The following is a 19,121-nucleotide window of genomic DNA, read 5'->3' as shown; positions in this document are numbered from 1 at the left end:
ATTCTCCCACATATACACTGAGCTAACCACATAAAACCTGCCTTCCTTCCTTAAATATGTCCTATTATTTTATTCTCTAAAGAAAAAAAAAAAAAAAACTTCATGCCTTTTTTGCACATGCTGTTCTCTCTACCTGGAAGGCTCTGGACTGCTTTCTCAACCTGCTCACTCTTCAGCTGTCACCTGGTAAACCAGAGATGGAGACAGTCATTCCTTCATCTTTACCCTCACGACACGTTTTACATAGCACTTTAAATATTCACTTATTAATCATCCATTCACTGAACATATATCAAGTAACTTCTATTTCATATACTTGCACTGAAATTAAATGTTTAGATGTTTCTTTCATCGAATACATGCTGAACTCCTAAAGAAAGAGCTATTTAACATGTGATCCCTGGAATCAGATATCATTCCCAACACCTAAGAGGCAAATGTTGGAGTAAATAAATTCATTTGATGTTTTCTAACAAATGATTTTCTTCCACCCTCCAATTATTTCTTTTCTACCTAACACATTTTAAAATTTGTGAAAATAGAATCATTAGGCATTTAATTATTAATGGCACAGTCTAGCGTGAGCCAGAATTAAACATGTTTTCTAAAGAGATACAAGTCTACTTAAGAGCTCTGAAATCAGTCTGCTAGCAACTAACCACTTCCTAAAGGAAAAGTTAATCCCATTTGCCTAGTTCCTCATACTTTAACAATTCTTATCTTAAAAATGTTTATAATCCTACCCTGGCTGGTTTGACTCAGCAGTAGAGGGTCTGGCTGCAGTCCAGAGAGACCAGGGTTCGGTTCCGCTAAGGGCATGCACCTCAGTTGCAGTTTGTCCCCTGGCCCTGGTTGGTCGTGTGGGTGGCAACCACTCAATGTGTCCCTTTCACGTCAATGTTTCTCTCTCTCTCTCCCCCTCCCCACTCTATCTGAACAAAAAATGGAAAAATGTCCTCGGGTGAGGATAAAAAAATAAATAAATAATAAAAAGAAAATGTTTATAATCCTGAGAAAATGGTTTACATTTTTTTTTTTTTTATTAGTGATGGATCTGAGAACCATAGCTAAAAGGTATGACCTAAGCTTGCTTCTTTGATAAAACTACATTGATTCATGGAAAAAGTCAAATTTCAACTTCAAAAATATCACCTTTCAAATACATTTTTCTCTAATTTGCTTGTATATACATATAAATAAACACTGGGTGTCTATTCGTATTTATTATTATATTTTTTTTACCTCATTCTTTAATGGTTACTTTTGTTATTTAAAATGAGGCTGAATATTAGAGAATTTTCTCAAGAAGGAGCTTTGTGAGCATTTGGTAACATCTACTGACCCAAATAAGCCCTAAAAGAATTATTAGAGCACAGCAGCTTTGTCCAAATTTTGACAGTGTCTAGAGGTATGAAGGCTCATTGTTTATCCTAGTAACTCACATTCTCCGAAGCCTGATAAATCCTATCCCCGAATCAAAAGTACTTGTTCAAGAGGTAAGATCTTATTTTCTGAAAACCACCATTAAGTATTTCTTCATAAATCTCTTATCAAATTCTACTAAGATTAAATTCCAGGAATATTTTTTAAAATGTTAATTACTAGAATGAATACTATTAGCATATTTTTAAAGTATTTCTGAATATTTAAATAAAACAGTAATATTTATTTGCATTTAATAGTAATACTCTTAACATCACCACCAACGCCACCAACAGTAATATTAATAAAAATGCTATATTCAGCTAATTTTATTGAGTATGACAGTACTATATTAAATTACATATATGTAATAATATAAAATATATATTTAAAGAGGCTTACATTTAAATCTTTTTAAAACCTACATAGTCTCTATTAATATAGTGCTCCCTTAGCAATATAAATAAGGTGAATCATACAATTTCTTGGAGACATAGGAGAAACATTATAGCCCAGGACAATCAATTTATAACCATTGTAACTTTCCTCTTGACTGCATTTCTAGATTATATTTTCTAATTGGTAGAATTATCAAATACCTTAGGGCTTCCCAAAAATCAGGTGGAGAAAAATAAAGCTGTTGATTTCATCAGTAAAGCACTTATATAATTCCTTTCAGAATTATTCTCATGGCAATAGGTACACAAAAACTTATGAACACCCTTCTACCAAATAGCATTATAGTTACCTCCTCGCACACTTTCCCTGACCTCATTATAGAACAAAGAGTAGGCTTTAAATGCACTGGAAAACTGTAAATTTAGAGCTGATTTAATTTTCTCCTTAAATTTTACAGAGGAGAAAAATGAGATGCAGAGAAGTTAGCAAAAAATGCCTTGATCAGAGAACTAAAATATTGGTAGAACTACAGTTGAACGCCAGGTTTCCATAATGCTGTAAACAATTGTGGTATATATCACAATTTAACAGACGTTCTAGGAAAGCAAGGTTCTGGAAAATACAAAAACTCAAGAGATACCTGTTCTTTCCTGGAAAGGATGAGTTCGCCCTAATGAATCAACCAGTAAGCAAAAGATCAACTACATTATACTAAATTGATGCTTCAAAAGTGATGTCAATTATTAGTTACAGTAATCTCCTCCGAATGCCCAAGGATGAGGAAGAGTAGAGAGGCTATTATTCTCTCTCTGGATTCACGTCTAGAGAAAATCATAATCAGTCGGGTACTTCCATTTGCTTACTGCACAGACAGACAGAAACTCTGGTTATCCAAGTCAAAGTTTGAGAAATAAGCTGGATTTATATTAACATCAGACTTATTAAACTATAAAATGTTCTTTACAGATTGACCCATTCTTCCATCTAAGTGAGTTTTAAATGATGTCTCAATAACTTTTTATTTTCCAGATACTAAAAGACAAAATAGCTTTTTCACTTCAATATTCTTTACATTAAATCTTGTCAGTTCACCTATATAAAAGAGTTAACCTTTGTTTAACAATCAACTCCAGTTATTAATTGATAGGAAAAAAGCCTAAATAACAGAGTGGGTCATTAAATATGACAGGCTTTGTTATCAGTCACAAGTAACTTCAAATTTGGCTGTTTCGCTTACTAGTTGTGTAACCTTGGACAAATGACTTAACCTCTCTGGAACTGAGAGTTATAAGGTCTGATATTGATTGTGGTCAAGATTCAATGAGATAAATTATGTAAAGCACCTAGCACAGCATCCCATACAGAACAGCACAAAATCAATGTTAGTTCATGTTCCCATTACTCTTTCTGACCAGAAACTTGGCAGACTCAATGACCTTGCTCTGGAACAAGACTAGATTACAATAATCCTAGGCATCCTAATTTAGATATTGTTGTGAAAGAGAGATAAGAGGTTAACTAGAGGGATTTGGACAAAACTCCACCGATTCAGCTCTCAACCCCACGCTGAACCAGACATTTCAGATGAAAATCCTACTGCTCTAATGTCTGGTCCTTTACCTGGCCACCTTGAGAATGATGTGACAGCTTAGCTCCTGCTCTTGGATTTGTACTTTAGGCAACAGTTCTACTAAAGACATTTGTGGAGCACTCCCTAGTAAGATTTTAAGTAGATCTTTTATGGAAGTATTAAAACAATTCAATCTGAGTCAGAAGTGTTGGCTACCCATTAAGTTCAAAGCACTGTGCTGATTCAGGAAGCAGAAGTAAACCATGGTTTTATCCCTTTTCTTGAGGAGCTCACAATCAGGCAAGCACACAAATACTACATCGGTGGCATTTGTTGTGCATTTTTAAATTTTCGAGAACTGCACAAAATGTAAAAGGTGATTTTGTTGAACAGGTTGATGTAGAATATTGTAACTGTTTATTTTTGTGAAAATATTTTATGACGGCATAATTAGTTTGCACTCTGGCTTTTAAAATATTTCAGGATATGGTTTCATGGGAAAAAAAAGAAAAAGAATAATGAGGAATAAAAGTTTTCTTTGGGGTAGTGTCCAGCAAAATAGAGATTTAAACCAGGCTGACCTGCAGATGAAAGGAGTGTATTTTGCAGAGAAAGTCATTAAAAACACCTTATTGCACGTTGTAAAGTCCAATAGCAGAGGGGATTGTGACTCATTTAAACTCTAACAAATGACGAATCCGTGTAAGTGGGTCTCACAGGCAGTTTATAATCAATCATAGTCAATGAATCTGTAAGTAAGTGGCACACCAGCCAAAGAACAGAGAATGAATAGAGTCTTTTAGGCTAATTTGGATATAACACAATGTTTAAATAAGTGTTATGAAGCTTAGAAAAAAACAACTAGTATAAACTATAATTTATCCTTCTGAAATAGGTAGGAAATTGCGCCAAATAAAAGTCATAACTGCTGAGCTTTGTTTAGCAATATTATGATGCTAAAATAAACTCTGAGTCAGTCCTGATTTTATGCCAGATAATAACAATGAGAGTCCAAATTTGTCAACATTTTACTAATGGTATTTAAACAACATGGCAGGAAAATGAATGAAAAATAATCCAACTGAAACTACATTTACTGTGTTCATCTCAAATATATTTAATTATACTGCGAAGAATTCATTCACCACTTAATAAACAAGTGTTAAAAATCCTACTGTGCACTGTGTGCAAGGCACTGTGCTGGGTGATGCAAAATTAACACTAAATCAACTCAACTACCTTTTAGAACAGAGAACAAAGAGTATCGGAAACAAACAAAAAAATCTAAAAATTTCTTTGGAATCTATAAATTCCTTAAAAGAGTAACATTGATAAGAATGACATTAGTCCCTGTGCTCTATAGAGCACAGATACTTAATATATGCTTCAGAATCCATGCCTGTTACAGAGGTAAAGGACATGTATCCTGATCCACAATAATAAAAGGAAGATTAGACATGAGCTCTCAGCTCAAAATCTAAATCTTTTCCATTAAAATAGGCTATGCCTCTCCTTACAAACACGTATTTCATTTTCACGATGCTGACATTCAAAGAAGAAAGTAGTATTAGAAAGTGGTACCATTCAAAACATGTGAATTGTTACAATTTAATGTGATATTTAAACAAGCAGATGCAATATACAAGCAACCCTAAGCAAAAAGGAATTGTTATAAGAGGGTAACTTTTCCTCTTCAGAATTACAAGGAGCTGGTGATTCAAGAGATGTCAAAGTATCCTCCTAAGAGAGAACATAAATTAGTTCTTAGAGTATTTACCTTTTTGTTTATAATTTTTTGTTCCTAACTAAGCATGAGGTCAAGAAACAGAAAGACGCTAATAAGTGATGGCACCTTTGTTTTATGTTTCTGAAGCAACACACTTCTTATTTTGAGTTACAATGAGAATTTCAATGGTATTCTGAGCTGTCAATCACACTGTAACAGAAGCTGTAAGAACTTGGCTTTGAAAATAAAGACTTTCCAACTGACAGCATGTGTATGGGAGATTCTCTACATAACTATCAGACACTATTTTTGTTTGTTTTATTAAGCTTTGGGTTTAAAATAAAGTATAAAAAAGGGGGGGGGCTGTTACTTAAAAAACAATTTAATTTTTAAAAGAAACAATTTATTGTTTCTGACCTTCTTTGTATCAGAAATTACAGCAAGTACCGAATACTTCCTACACACAATGTCTTAAGGATAGTATTGATGTGAATCCTGACTCTAAAGTTATAGCAAAGTCTAATTTTCTTTCACTTTGGAAGTTGTACCATAAAATAGCAAAGAAAGAGCTCCTGTGGAGTCTTGAGCTTCAGTTGAAAAATCATGAAAAAAAACCTTTAGCCTTTTTAAAGAGAAAGTCATGTTAATTAGCCTTTGAAATTCATGTTTTTTAATAAAGTAAGTGGCCAGAGTTTTGTCAGGTAAACTAAACCTATTTACTGTTTGTTAAATCTCTAAAAATTGATATTATTAAAATTTTCATTTTAAAATACAATATTACCTAACTTCATAATTTTGCACTTTCAAATAAAGTATGCTACTAATACCTTTATGAAACCTAATAACCAATAAAAGGGAATAAAGAAATGATGAATGCACAGAGAAATGTAAGGAAGTTCTATTGCAATAACCATTGTTTATTAAATACTGAACTTGACACTGACAAAATTAATTCGAGTACAGAAGCAAATTAAAAAGTGTATCAGCCCTGGCCGGTTTGGCTCAGCGGTTAGAGCATCAGCCTGTGGTCCTGAGAGACTCAGGTTCGGTTCCCGCTAAGGGCACGTACCTCGGTTGCAGTTTGTCCTCGGCCTTGGATGGTCGTGCAGGTGGCAGCCATTCGATGTGTCCCCCTTTCACGTTAATGTTTCTCTCTCTCTCTCTCTCTCTCTCTCTCTCTCTCTCTCTCTCTCTCTCTTCCTCTCCCTCCCACTCTATCTGAACAAAAAATGGGAAGAAGAAAAAAAGTGTATCAAATATTTTTATGCATTTTTTTTTTAATCCTCACCCGAGGCTATTTTTCCATTTTTTGCACAGATAGAGTGGGAGGGAGAGAGAGGAAGGGAGAGAGAGAGAGAGAAACATCGACGTGAAGGGACCCATCGAGTGGCTGCCACCCGCACGACCAACCAGGGCCGGGGACAAACTGCAACCGAGGTACGTGCCCCTAGCGGGAACCGAACCCGGGTCTCTCTGTACCGCAGGCCGACGCTCTAACCGCTGAGCCAAACCGGCCAGGGCTTTTATGTATTTTTTTAAATTTTCAACAATCTCTGTTGCAAATAAATTAACCTTCTAATAATACAAATGTTGATCTGTGGGAAATGGTACATGCTGTACTCCTTATTTAATAAGATCAAAAATAGATACTAATTGCCATATTAAAGACTGAACAATTTAAAAGTAAAGAAAATGTTTAATTTTTATTAACAGTGCGTTTCAAACTTGTTAATAAAACTCAAGAATATTTTAACATTTGTCTCCTGGAATACAGTTTTAATGAAATAAAAATAATTTCTTAGAAAATATTTCTGTAGTCCAAATTTATCTTCCTGTTTATATTCAATTTTAACCATATTTTTTCCAAATAAAAACTATTGGAAATGCATTCAAAGCAGGACATTCAGCCTATTCTTCAGACTCCATCACTGGTCTTCTGAGTTAACAACAGAATCACCCCTGATTCCCCACCATCAGTCACCACTACTGGCCCCAGCAGTTTTAATAACCTTGTGGTCAGGCTGACTTGTATAATCTTCATTAATGCATCCTATATTTATCATCATAGTGCCTGAGAGTATCACTGTATATGTCCAGACCTCATATCTCAAGTCCAAGCTCACAGAATAAATTTTTTAAAGTTTCCCATTCCCTGTTCCCTTGTAAGGCCATAAAACCTCCAATGGTAAACAGTAAAGTATCATATCAAAACATGTGGAAAGAATGAACTATATTATTTAAATTCTGGAGTTGTTTCTGTTTATTTTAATCACTCTTTGGTGGGATTCATTTACTACATCTGCACTAAGTATATAACTACAACATGCTTAATACTAGTTTGGGCACTTTTATATTTGAAACGTGCCATGAATGAGGTAAAAACACTTTCAAAGTACACTACATACATCTGCCATCAGTAAACTAATATGGGGCATAAATAAAATTCACTAATTAATTTTTTAAATTTTTGCATTCCTTTTAGTTGCAAGACACTGAATATACTAGGTGCTATACGGGACCACCACCTTCAAGCAGCCAACAACTGAAAGAAACATACCTGTATGGTAGAAAACACATGCCTAATTGACTCATTATATACAAAGAAGTAAGTAAAGACCAAATTAATAGAGATTGGTAATTTCAATAAACAAAGTGGATGAGTTTAAAGAAATATCAGCTGGAGCACACAAAGCTAAAAAAATTGGAAACGACCATAAGGAATGTGTGGAACATAGTGAAAACTCTAACATATGGTAAAGTCTAATATTAGTGTAATTGGATTCCCAGAAAGGGAAAGAGACAGAACAGGATAGAATCAATATTTGAAAAACTACTGGCCAATAATTTTCTAAAACTGACTAAAGCCACCAATTCAAGCCACCAATTCAGGAAGCTCTATAAATCTCAAGCAGAAAACACACACACACACAAAAACCACTCTTAGATACATTAGATAAAAGCTGCTAAGTACCAAAGCCATGGGATAAAATTAACAAGAATAAAGACATTAACTTCATAGGAGCATCAACGTAATAAGAGCTAACTCCTTAACAGAAACAGAAGAAATCAGAAGACAATGGAGTGACATCTTCAAAGTGCTGAAAGAAAACAATTGTCAACTTAGAAATGTACAGCCACAAAATTCATTTCAAACTGTAGGCTTTCACAAAACTAAAACCAAAAGAATTTGCTCAAAGCTGACTGTGCACTAAGAGAAATATTAAAGAAAGTTCTCTGGATAAAGGAAAATAACCCTGAGTGAAAACACATAATGCAAAAAGGAATAAAGAACAAGGTAAAAAGTAAAGCTGTGAATAAACATAAATGAATACTGACTTTTCAAGACTACAACAATAATGCTTTATGCGGTCTGAAATGTACGGTAAATTTAAATACATGTTACAATAATGCAAAAAGGTGATGGGGTTAAGTGGTATCAAAGTGTCCTCAAGCCCTAGCATTAGCTAGTAAGTATGAAAGTTAGATTTACATTAGACTACAGCAGGCCATATATGTATGTTGCCACTTCTAGGCTAACCACTAAAACAAAAATATAAGAATGACTAATTAACAACTTAATAAGGGTGGACAGTTGGAGTAATAAAAAACAATTAGTGTTTCGGTAGAGGTAAATCTAAATAAACAACTAACTACATGAACTACAAGTTATTTCAGTCATTACTCCAGTTAAAAGACAAAGATTATCAGACATTAAAAAGAATAACTGCCCTGGCTGGTTTGGCTCAGCGGTTAGAGCATTGGCCTGCAGACCGCTGAGTCCTGGGTTCAGTTCCTGCTCAGGGCACGCACCTCGGTTGCAGTTTGTCCCCAGCCCTGGTTGGGGTCATGTGGGTGGCAACTACTCGATGTGTCTCTCTCACACTGATGTTTCTCTCTCTCTCCCTCCCTTTCTCCCTCCCGCTCTATCTGAAGAAAAATGAAAAAAAGAATAGCTATAGGCCCAGGCAGTGTGGCTCAGGGGTTGAGTGCCGACCCATGCACCAAGAGGTTGTAAGTTCAATTCCCAGTCAGAGCATATGCCCAGGTTGTGAGCCCGATCCCCAGTGGGGGACATGCAGGAGGCAGCCAATCGATGTTCTCTCTCATCAATGTTTCTCTCTCTCTAAAATCAATAAAGGAAAAAAAAAAATGAAACAAGAAAAAGAACAACTATATGTTGCTAACGAAGGGCAGCTTTTAAATATATGAATGGTTGAAAGGAACAGAGTGGAAAAAGATCAAAACAAAACAAAACATGTAAACGCCAAGGAAAAGAAGGTTGACACAGCTATACCATTATCAGACAAAGATAACTTTAAGAAAAGATTCATACTAAACACAGTGAGAGGTACTTCATAATGATAAAAAAGTCAATTCACAAGACATAATTTTATATCAACCAAATAATATCTAAATAACACAGTATATTTAAAACTATACATTTATACATTTTAAAATGTCTAGATGAACATTTAGCAGTATTATTTAATATTTATTTAGCACCTTTACACCCAAGCCGTTTAATCAAGGACTGAGCATAAATCATTCCTCCTGCCTTATGTGCTTTGCCATCAAATCGTAACAGGACCTCCAGCAGAGCTGTGAATGTTCACGTTCATCTTAATGGTGCATTAATGTCAGGAAGTTACATCTTTTTTAGTTGAATATGTGTTCACTCTGTTAAGAAAAAGAGGCCGTATCTTCCATCCTTTCTTTTTTAGGAGCCTTAAGTAATTTTATTTTATTAAAATAAAGGCATCAAATACATTTGACTTTAAAATATAAAATCATACTCACAGAACTCTAAGATATTAACAAATCTGTGTTCTATTTAATAAATACAAAATACTTTAGCACAGGTAGATGCACTCTGAAGTCCACTGCCTGGGTTAGAACTTGAGCCCTGTAACTTTCTAGCTGTGTTATCTTGGACAAGTTCTCTAATCTTTCTGTGCCTCAGTTCTCTCGACTGTAAAATGGTGATGATATACTTCATAGGACTATTGTTGAGATGTAAATGAAATAATGGAAAAACCTAAGATAATGAAAAAACCTAGAGTAGACTCTGGTATGTAAGTGCTTAAATAACTATGAGTCTGTAGTAGTTGTGGTGGTGATTAGGGCGCTATTAGTAGTAGTGGCAGCGGGACCATAACATAACAGAACAATAGTAGTAACAGAAGAAGTAGGAGTAATAGCAGTGGTAGCACAATATCAATAGTAGTAGAATTAGAAGAACTAGTGTGTGACTCACCATTAGTAAAATCATCAACTTCCAGGGATCATACAAGTGATATCAATGAATGAAGTGAGCCAGGTCTAAGATAAAGGGGTGTTGGAGACTACAGAAAACTAGAAAACCTATGCCCTGTTTAAAGGCACCCAAATTTATTATTTGAAACATTGTTGTCACCAAAGAAAAAACAAAGTATGTGAACTAGATCATATCAAGGATCAACAGTTTACAACCTCTGATTTCATCTGTTATTCATTTAGATTAATAAACAATATAGTTGTTAATATGGTTAGCTATAGTGTGCTTAAAAGTAATATGCCCAGCAATATCCTAAATTATCTTCTGTCATCCCCCAAACAATATAACCCTTCCCTTCTCCCCACAAAATCCTGAGTGTATATGTTTGCAGCTACTATTTCTCAGCATTCCTGAGTTTTTGGCTCGAATGTGGCACTGAGGGTCTCACTTTGAGTCTTTCTTTTGCTGATCCTACTTGTGTCTGTTCTCTTCCACTGCATCATTCAGAATCTGCTTAGCAAGCCTGATGATATCTATCCTTCACACACTCCAGATCCTCAGAGTTAAATTTTAGCAAGTATCCTGTCAATGCTGGTGGGCTGGCAACATTCAACAACCTCATCACTGGTAACCTTCTCTATCCTTTTGATCTTAACAATGGCTTATAGGTGATGCTGATGAAATGCCTCAAGGAACCAGATTGCTATATGTGGTAGAGATCCCTGTCACAATCACGGAGACGAGACTCCGACATGTTACGTTACGTTGCAGATGTTCCACTGATTTACAGATTGTTGCTGTATTACTCCATCTTTTGTCTCGACTGGGTCATGGTTTGCAGTTTTACAGGGCCAGTAAAAATGTTTAGATTTCATTTTCCGAGGACAAATTGATAAATGATACAGGATTTCTTAAGTCTGTTTTATTTACTACAAGGAGTCAAAAAGAAAACAACAGTGTAACACCTTTTACATTTCTCAGTATAAAATACTCAATTATACCCACAATCATCTATATATACCTGTAGATCTCATGAACTTATATTAAGAGTTTCATAGAGACCTGGTAGCACAATTTCATTTCTTTTCCACAATCATATAAATCTATTATAGAACCACATAATGAGCATGATATGGAACATTCTCGAACAGTAAGATCAGTGTGTCTAACAGACATAATGTGAGTCACATATAGAATTGTAAATTTCCTATTAGCTACATTTCAAAAGTAAAAAAGAAACAAATGAAGTTAATATTAGTAATGTATTTGCTTTTACTAAATATATCCAAAATAACATTTCAATGTATAATTAATATAAAAATTTATTAGACATGTTAAACAAATGAAGTTAATATTAGTAATATATTTGCTTTTACTAAATATATCCAAAATAACATTTCAATGTATAATTAATATAAAAATTTATTAGGCATGTTATATTCTTTTTTTATACTACATTTTTGAAATCCAGTGCGCAGTTTATTCTCACAGAACATTTCAATTTAGACTAGCCAGATTCCAATGTTCAACAGCTATATAGAGCTAGTGGCTATCCTACTGAACAATGCAGCTTAGACAAACCTCCAGTTCAATGTACTGACAGAAGGTGATTTCGCTTCTGCTTGAACACTATCTTCTCTTCTCATCGCATCTTCTCTCTTTTTATAAGCTTCCATTTCCTTTTAACAAGTGTTATTTTATCTTTTTAGGTTTAAACACCATTCTCCTAGATCAATGATTCTGAATCCTTAGGGAGCATGGTCCCCACTGAAAATGTAATAAAAACTTAGATCCTTTCTCCAAAAAAATGTGAATTTCCATTGTTATGGGGTGAACTGAATTTCCCCAAAAAATATACATATTGGGAGTACTAATCCCCAGTACCTCAGAATGTGACCTTGTTTGGAGACAAAGTATTTACAGAAGGAATCAAGTAATGAGGTCATTTGTGTGGACCCTAATCCTTACAAATGGGGAAATTTGGCCACCGATACACACAGAGGGGAGATGATATGCAGTGACACAGGGAGAAGATGACTGGCAATAAGCCTAGGAGAGAGGCCTGGAACAGAGCCTCCCCCTGGCCTTCAGAAGGAATCGACCTTGTTGACATCCTAACTTCAGACTTCTAGATTCTAGAACTAGGAAACAATACATTTCTACAGTTTTAGGCATCTAGTTGAAGCACTTTGTTACAGAAGCCTTGCAAACTAATATATGCATGTATAATTCCAAATGCCCCCACTCAACATTCTTTAAGAACCAGAGGGTAAGAAGTCACTTTGAGACAGACCAAATTAAAGAGCATTTATGTAGTGTTTCTGTCAACTATTAATATTAATTATATCAAATAGTTGTCCTAAGTCCATTCTCATACCAGTCCTCTGGCCACAATAATGGTAAAAATATCACTTAAATATTCCCAGAATTCCTGCAAGTAACTCTGTGTTTTGAAATGTAACATTATTTTCTTGGGCTCATGCCACACTTTGAGAATATATCCTTAATTATATGACCCTCTTCCCATATTTAGTGTATCTTCTCTTCAAACCGGGACAGAGACTATACTGAGAAAATATTTGTTTTCTTTAGACACTTCCCCCTTTCTCACCTCATTTATATACAAGTTGAAAATCATATTTAAAAAAAATACATATCTTTTATTGATTTTTTTAGAGAGAGACAGAGGAAGGAAAAGAGAGATAGCAACATCGATTGGCTGCCTCCTGCACGCCTCCTACTGGGAACGAGCCCCAACCCCAGCATGTGCCCTGACCGGGAATCGAACTGGCACCTCTCAGTCCATGGGATGACACTCAATCCACTGAGCCACACTGGCTGGGCTTAAAATCATCTTAAAGCAAGATATCTCACATGGGTTGCATGGAATATCATCCATTGAAAATGTTGCTCAGGTCTTATAATTTGGAGAAATGTTTAACGGTACATTATACCCTTCATTACTATGCATAATAACATATTCAGACTCAGAAGTTATGCAGAATAGAAAAAAACTTGTTTGAGTTAAATATGTGACCACATCATTATTTTCTTATACATTTATTACCCATTGAAAGAGCACATAGATGACTACTTATATCAATTTACCATATTCTATAAAACCCTAGTCATAGATTGAAGCAAAATGGTACAAATGTAGCCATGTAGCAGCAGGCTAACCTCAGGTTAGAACATCCATTGGTCCAACCCACTTACCAGCTGCTGCCAAGATCATTACTTCCACCAACAACACTGCTGGATGTGGGTTTCACCCTCCTCTGCTAATTAAGTGAGCTCTCTTTGGTCCAGGAATTACAGTTGCCAGTCCTCATGGCCTCCCAGATCTTGACAAAACGTCCATACTGACCAAGCTAAGGGAATGAAGGATTGGAGGATAACAATGGGGCGGCCCTAGGCAAGAACTCTACAGATTCCCATTTCTTAACTAAAGTTCAGCAATTTTTCAAGCACAAACACTTCATACTGCTGTTTACCTTTTGCCAATTTCCAGAGCACTGAAATGTTTGTTTCTTTTTGGTCTAGTTAGTTTTTTGGGGAGAGGATTTTCCAACTTCCTCATTCATCCATAGCCAGAGACAAATATTCTTAATAGAATTTCTTTTTGTGTTTCTAATAACATATAAAGATGTAGAAATAATTGCTTAGAAGGCTCTATCAATTATATTTTAGCAGTGGGGTATAAAGAAATTATCATAGATTTGCTAACAACCACTGGTACATTTGAGAGTTCTCAGGTAAATAAATACTAAGTCAAACTCTGAAGCAATTATTACATAGAGGGACTGAGATAAGTCAGACACAGAAAGACAAATACTGTATGCTTCATTTATATGTGAAATTTAAAAAAGCCAAATTTATAAAAACAAAGGGTAGAATGGTGGATAACAGGGGTTGGAGGAGGGGAATTTGGGGAAATGTTGTTTAACAGTATAAACTTGCAACTAGTAGACAAATAAGTCCTGGAAATTAATGCACAGTATAGTGATTATAGTCAACAATACTGTATTATAGACTTCAAAGTTGCTAAGAGATTATATTGTAATTGTTCTCACCATAAAAAAGAAATAATGTGACACGACAGAGGTGTTAGCTAATACTATGGTGGTAATCATACTGCAACATGTAAATGTATCAAATCAACACACATTGTACACCTTAAACTTACAAAATGTTATATATCAATTATATCTCAATTTTAAAGAACAAAGAAGGAAGACCTCAGTAGAAATATGTACATTCTGGAATTTTCTCCACAAGCTATATATTCATTTAATCTGATGGTGCTGAATATCTTTCTGGAGAATGTATATACAAGTAAAATCTCTCTTTTCTTTGGGAGAAAAAGTGTTTTCATTATTCTGTTGCATCCATGGCGATTTTCTCAATGTAATGAAATTTCCGAGGGTTTTTACAATATCTCAAAAAAGATGTGAAATGTGGTTAATTTATTGTTGTAGAAGGCAAATACTTTCTCATTCTTTTCTCAAGTGACCAACAGTAACACACAACATTTCTAGGCCTCTGTTTTCTCATCTTAGAAAATAATGAGCTTGACCTACATAGAAGATGTAGAACTATATGAGATCTAGATTTCTCAAGTATATAGTGTCATTCCTCAATAACACTACTAATGTGTAAAAGCCCACAACTGCTAGCAAGAACACTCAAACTCTCTTCCAGTTTTGTGATAGGTTTTATTAAATCAAGCTTTTTATTTAGAATTTATAAATGAAAGCGTCTATGATATAAGCTGGATAAGACTAAGGGCAGAATCTGAGATTGTAAAGCTGAACTTCTGAGTAATCTCTTTGGCAGTACATGTTGTTATCCCTCTGTGAGTAGACATTCACTGTTCGAAGCAACAAGCTCTTTGATACTTAGAAAATTTTGGATTCTGTTCTATTTTTAAAAGCTACTATATCAGCATTCATCAACTGTGTGACATAGCCATTCATTTATTTTCAAAAAGGCCATTCTATAATCACACTTCCTTTCAGGAAGCCCACCAACTAAGAAGCCGCCTAAATTACTGATAGCAGTTATACAGGGACCTTCCTGTTGGTTAAGAAGCAGGACTAATTAAACTAATGTGCTAAATCTTAAACTCATAATTATGCAGAAAAGTGGTAAGAAAGCTTATTTTGTTTGTTTTTAGTGGTTGTGCACCTTGAATATAAAGCTAAGAAGGGTAAAACATTCTAGAATAAATATTTTTCTTATTTGTACTTTGAGGAAGGCTGATTTCATTCATCTCTAATTGTAAGAAATATTGCCAATTTCTACTAATAGAAATAAATACAAAAAATATTGATTTAAATAACTAAAAATAATAAAATAATTCCTCTTGTGATGGCTAAATAGGAGTCAAGTAAACTTTCGAAGTGCTTCATGAGAAAGATCCTATTTCTATGAAATAAACCCAATTTTTCCACTAAATATTCACATGCATTTTGAATTCTATTATCACTAAGAAATGTTTTTTAATAATAGCTAAAATTCTTAGAATATTCATATGCATTTAAAAACTGTATTTACATACAATTCTGCTGTTATTAGAATATCAAATGATTATTAAAAAGTACAAAAAATACATAATCATAAATTAACTTTAGGTTCTATCAGATATTGTTGGGGCAAATGACAGGCAACTTAGATGTACTACTGGCAGTCTGGTACTCAGCTACTTTGTTAAATATGTTTACATCTCTATATATTTTGGTGAGTTTCTATTATTCACAGGGCCTACAACCATGGACATCAGGTGCCACCTTGATTTTGTAAAGAAACAAAGGGTTTCTTACAGTGAACGTTGTTTCATAATATCTATAATAACCTAACAGGTTTCCATTAAATTTTTAAAAAGCAAGCTTTGGAGGCAGGAGGCATCCAGACTAACTAGGAAATCTTTAAAGCCACAAGGAGTTAATACCAACTAGATGAGAAGTAAAAGTGACTCATCTTCCTTGGAATGGAGGGGCTGAGAGATCAGAGATCTCAGTAACCACTTCTCTATTATAGTTTTAATCAGAAAAAAGGTGAAATACCTATGATCTCTAGGGCCTTAGCATGTAGTCTTAGCTAAAGAAATAAAGTTTGTAATACCTTGCTACCTACCTAAAAAATCTGGATGTTCTGACAGAGAAAGTAAATCTTGGTATAGAATATAAAATGCAGTTGTGGGGTGGTACAGGCTGTGATGTTTAAATTTCAGAATACTCTGGAGATCTTTTAGCTAGTAAACTGCTAATGAATAAAGGTTTGTCCTACTATATGGTGTGGTTCATAGAAACATGATATAGTTTATTAGATTGGACTATGTCTCATTAGTTATATCCTCAAAAATCCTAATGATAGAAAAAAACTTTTAAACTTTGGAGAAAAAAGTAATAAAACAGATTTCCTATTCATAAGGACTAACTCATATCTACCCTACTTCTGGATACATGCATCAAAATAAACAGACTTTTTTTTTTTGAGTGAAAACTGTGGAATCACTAAGTGACCTTGATCTCACTAAAACCTTTTTATCAATCAGGAATAGAGTAATAATGTGAACAGCTAATGAACAATTTGGTGATTTTAATAATTAATGATGAAAATACATAATAAAAATTACTACTAAATTACACATCTAATAATGTAAAGAAATTGCTTTCTGAAAGATAGAGTGAATGTGTTCTATTAAATCCCACTGAGTTCCTTTCCTCTTGTTTTTGTTGTAAGAAAAGCACACATGTGCCTGCATATCTAAAATAAATTCATATATTTATGTGTACTCTAAGAAAAACTATTATATTGTCAAGATGGTAGAATAAATGTAGAAAGAAACTTTTATAGCTCTGCCCCAAGCACACAGTAATAATGTGTAAAATACTGTAAAATAAAGTTGTGATAAAAAAAAAATATCCCATGATCTAAGAATGTATTCTGTGCCCTGGCCAGTTTTGCTCAGTGTTTATAGCGCTGGCCCGTGGACCAGAGAGTCCCGGGTTCGGTTCCCACTAAGGGAACATACCTCGGTTGCAGTTTATTCCCAGCCCCAGAGAGGGTCATGTGGGTGGCAACCGCTCGATGTTTCTCTCTCACATCAATGTTTCTCTCTCTCTCTTGCCCCCTCTCTCCCTTCCGCTCTATCTGAAGATAAATGCAAAAAAACATGTCCTTGGGTGAGGATAAAAAAAAAAAAAGAATATATTTTGTCTCTGTAAAAGAATGAATTATGGAAAATGGCATATTATAAGGAGGCTCACTTTGCTGTTTAACATATGCAATGTTTTTCCTTAGATCTATGGGATGTAGTTCTGAATTCAATAACAAGTATTTTAGAACTGAGGTTCATTTTTTTTTTTTTTTACAAACTTCAATTTCCTGAACATTTCTTACTAAAGCAGAAGAAAAAAGATAGTTAAGGCTTCTAATAAAATGCTCTTAATCTTTGACATCAAAAACTTGCCAAAAGCAATTAAATGCAAAAAAAGAATGTGAGACCCATACATCAAATATGTAGTGAACTAGATATAAGTAAAAGAAAATGCCATGTAATTTTTTTAAAAAGCAATGAACTAAACATTTCTGAGGAGAAAAGAAATTCTGCCAAATTTAAAGTAGTACAATTGTAACTTACAAAGATTTGTTTAGAAGAGACTGAACACATAAAGGACCCCATTCTCATGTACCCAAATATAACCATATATTTTCTCTTCAACAATTTTCATCTACTTCAAAGGTTGGTGAGATACTCTGAATAAAATCAAAAGCCATTCTATTTTTTAAAAATTGTGAATGTTTAAATTGGAAAGAGTACAGATTTTCTTTGTGAACTTTTGATATTTTATTATTGAAGAATGATTTCATTTTAAAAGGGTCACTAATGTAAAACAAGCCTAGCCTCCAAATGAAAAGAAATTTAACTCTGATGTATAAAAGTAAGATTGTGTGATACAATACAAATCTAATTTTTTTTTTTTTTTTTTTTGGTTAATCTAACTCTGATGTATAAGAGTAAGATTGTGTGATACAATACAAATCTAATTTTTTTTTTTTTTTTTGGTTAATCTTCGCCTGAGGATATTTTTCCATTGATTTTTTTAGATAGAATGGAAGGGAGGGAGAGAGAGAGAGAAACATCTACGTGAGAGAGACACCTGGTTTGGTTGCCTCTCACATGACCCCAACCGGGACCAGGAATCAAACCTGCAACCCAGGTATGTGCCCTTGACCAAGAATTGAACCAGTGACCCTTGGGTCCGTGAGCCAACACTCTAACAACTGAGCCAAATCAGTCAAGGCTCAATCAACTAATTTAATCAACATCTCTAAGTTTCCATGACTGAAATTAGATACATTCCTGTGTCTTTGTCCATTTATTATTATACCTTCTTCTCTGTCATCATGCCCATGCTCCTAGCTACATGAATCCTGCCACTTGTCCATTTGATGCCACCTTCTCTTACCTACTTTGAGTCAGTATTCCAGCAATTCTTACCCCTGTCTACTGCCTGGACATCCATCCCCCCTTCCCTTATTTATTCCCATCTGCATGTAAACATGATATTATTTCTCTCATCTAAGAAAATAAATCAACCCTCTTGATCCATTCCCCTCTCCAGCTGCTACTGTGTATCTTTGCTTTATAGTGAGACTTGTTCAAAGTGTTGCTTAGGCTTTCTGTCTCTTCTCTAATTCTCCCTTCTCATTCCTTTTGAACCTCCTATTCTTTCTTATTCTCT

At 34.5% G+C, this 19,121-nt stretch overlaps 1 protein-coding gene across 5 annotated transcripts in view; it reads right to left on the bottom strand.

Annotated features, from left to right (window-relative positions):
• The window catches only part of XRCC4 (X-ray repair cross complementing 4), a 247,655-nt gene that overhangs the window by 118,492 nt on the left and 110,042 nt on the right, over positions 1-19,121 (bottom strand). The window contains exon 7 of one of the 5 annotated variants that reach the window (XM_036279202.1): positions 13,595-13,742. The exons of the other annotated variants lie outside the window; for them this stretch is intronic. Within the exon in view, the coding sequence (XP_036135095.1) occupies positions 13,684-13,742 (59 nt within the window). The 3' untranslated portion in view covers positions 13,595-13,683. Of the gene's footprint in view, positions 1-13,594; positions 13,743-19,121 lie in introns of those variants that run through there. 5 annotated transcript variants of the gene reach the window in all.

This window comes from Molossus molossus, unplaced genomic scaffold, assembly GCF_014108415.1.
Source record: "Molossus molossus isolate mMolMol1 unplaced genomic scaffold, mMolMol1.p scaffold_m16_p_3, whole genome shotgun sequence".
Classification (NCBI taxonomy): Eukaryota; Metazoa; Chordata; class Mammalia; order Chiroptera; family Molossidae; genus Molossus; species Molossus molossus.
This window is presented reverse-complemented; position numbering and strand designations above follow the sequence as displayed.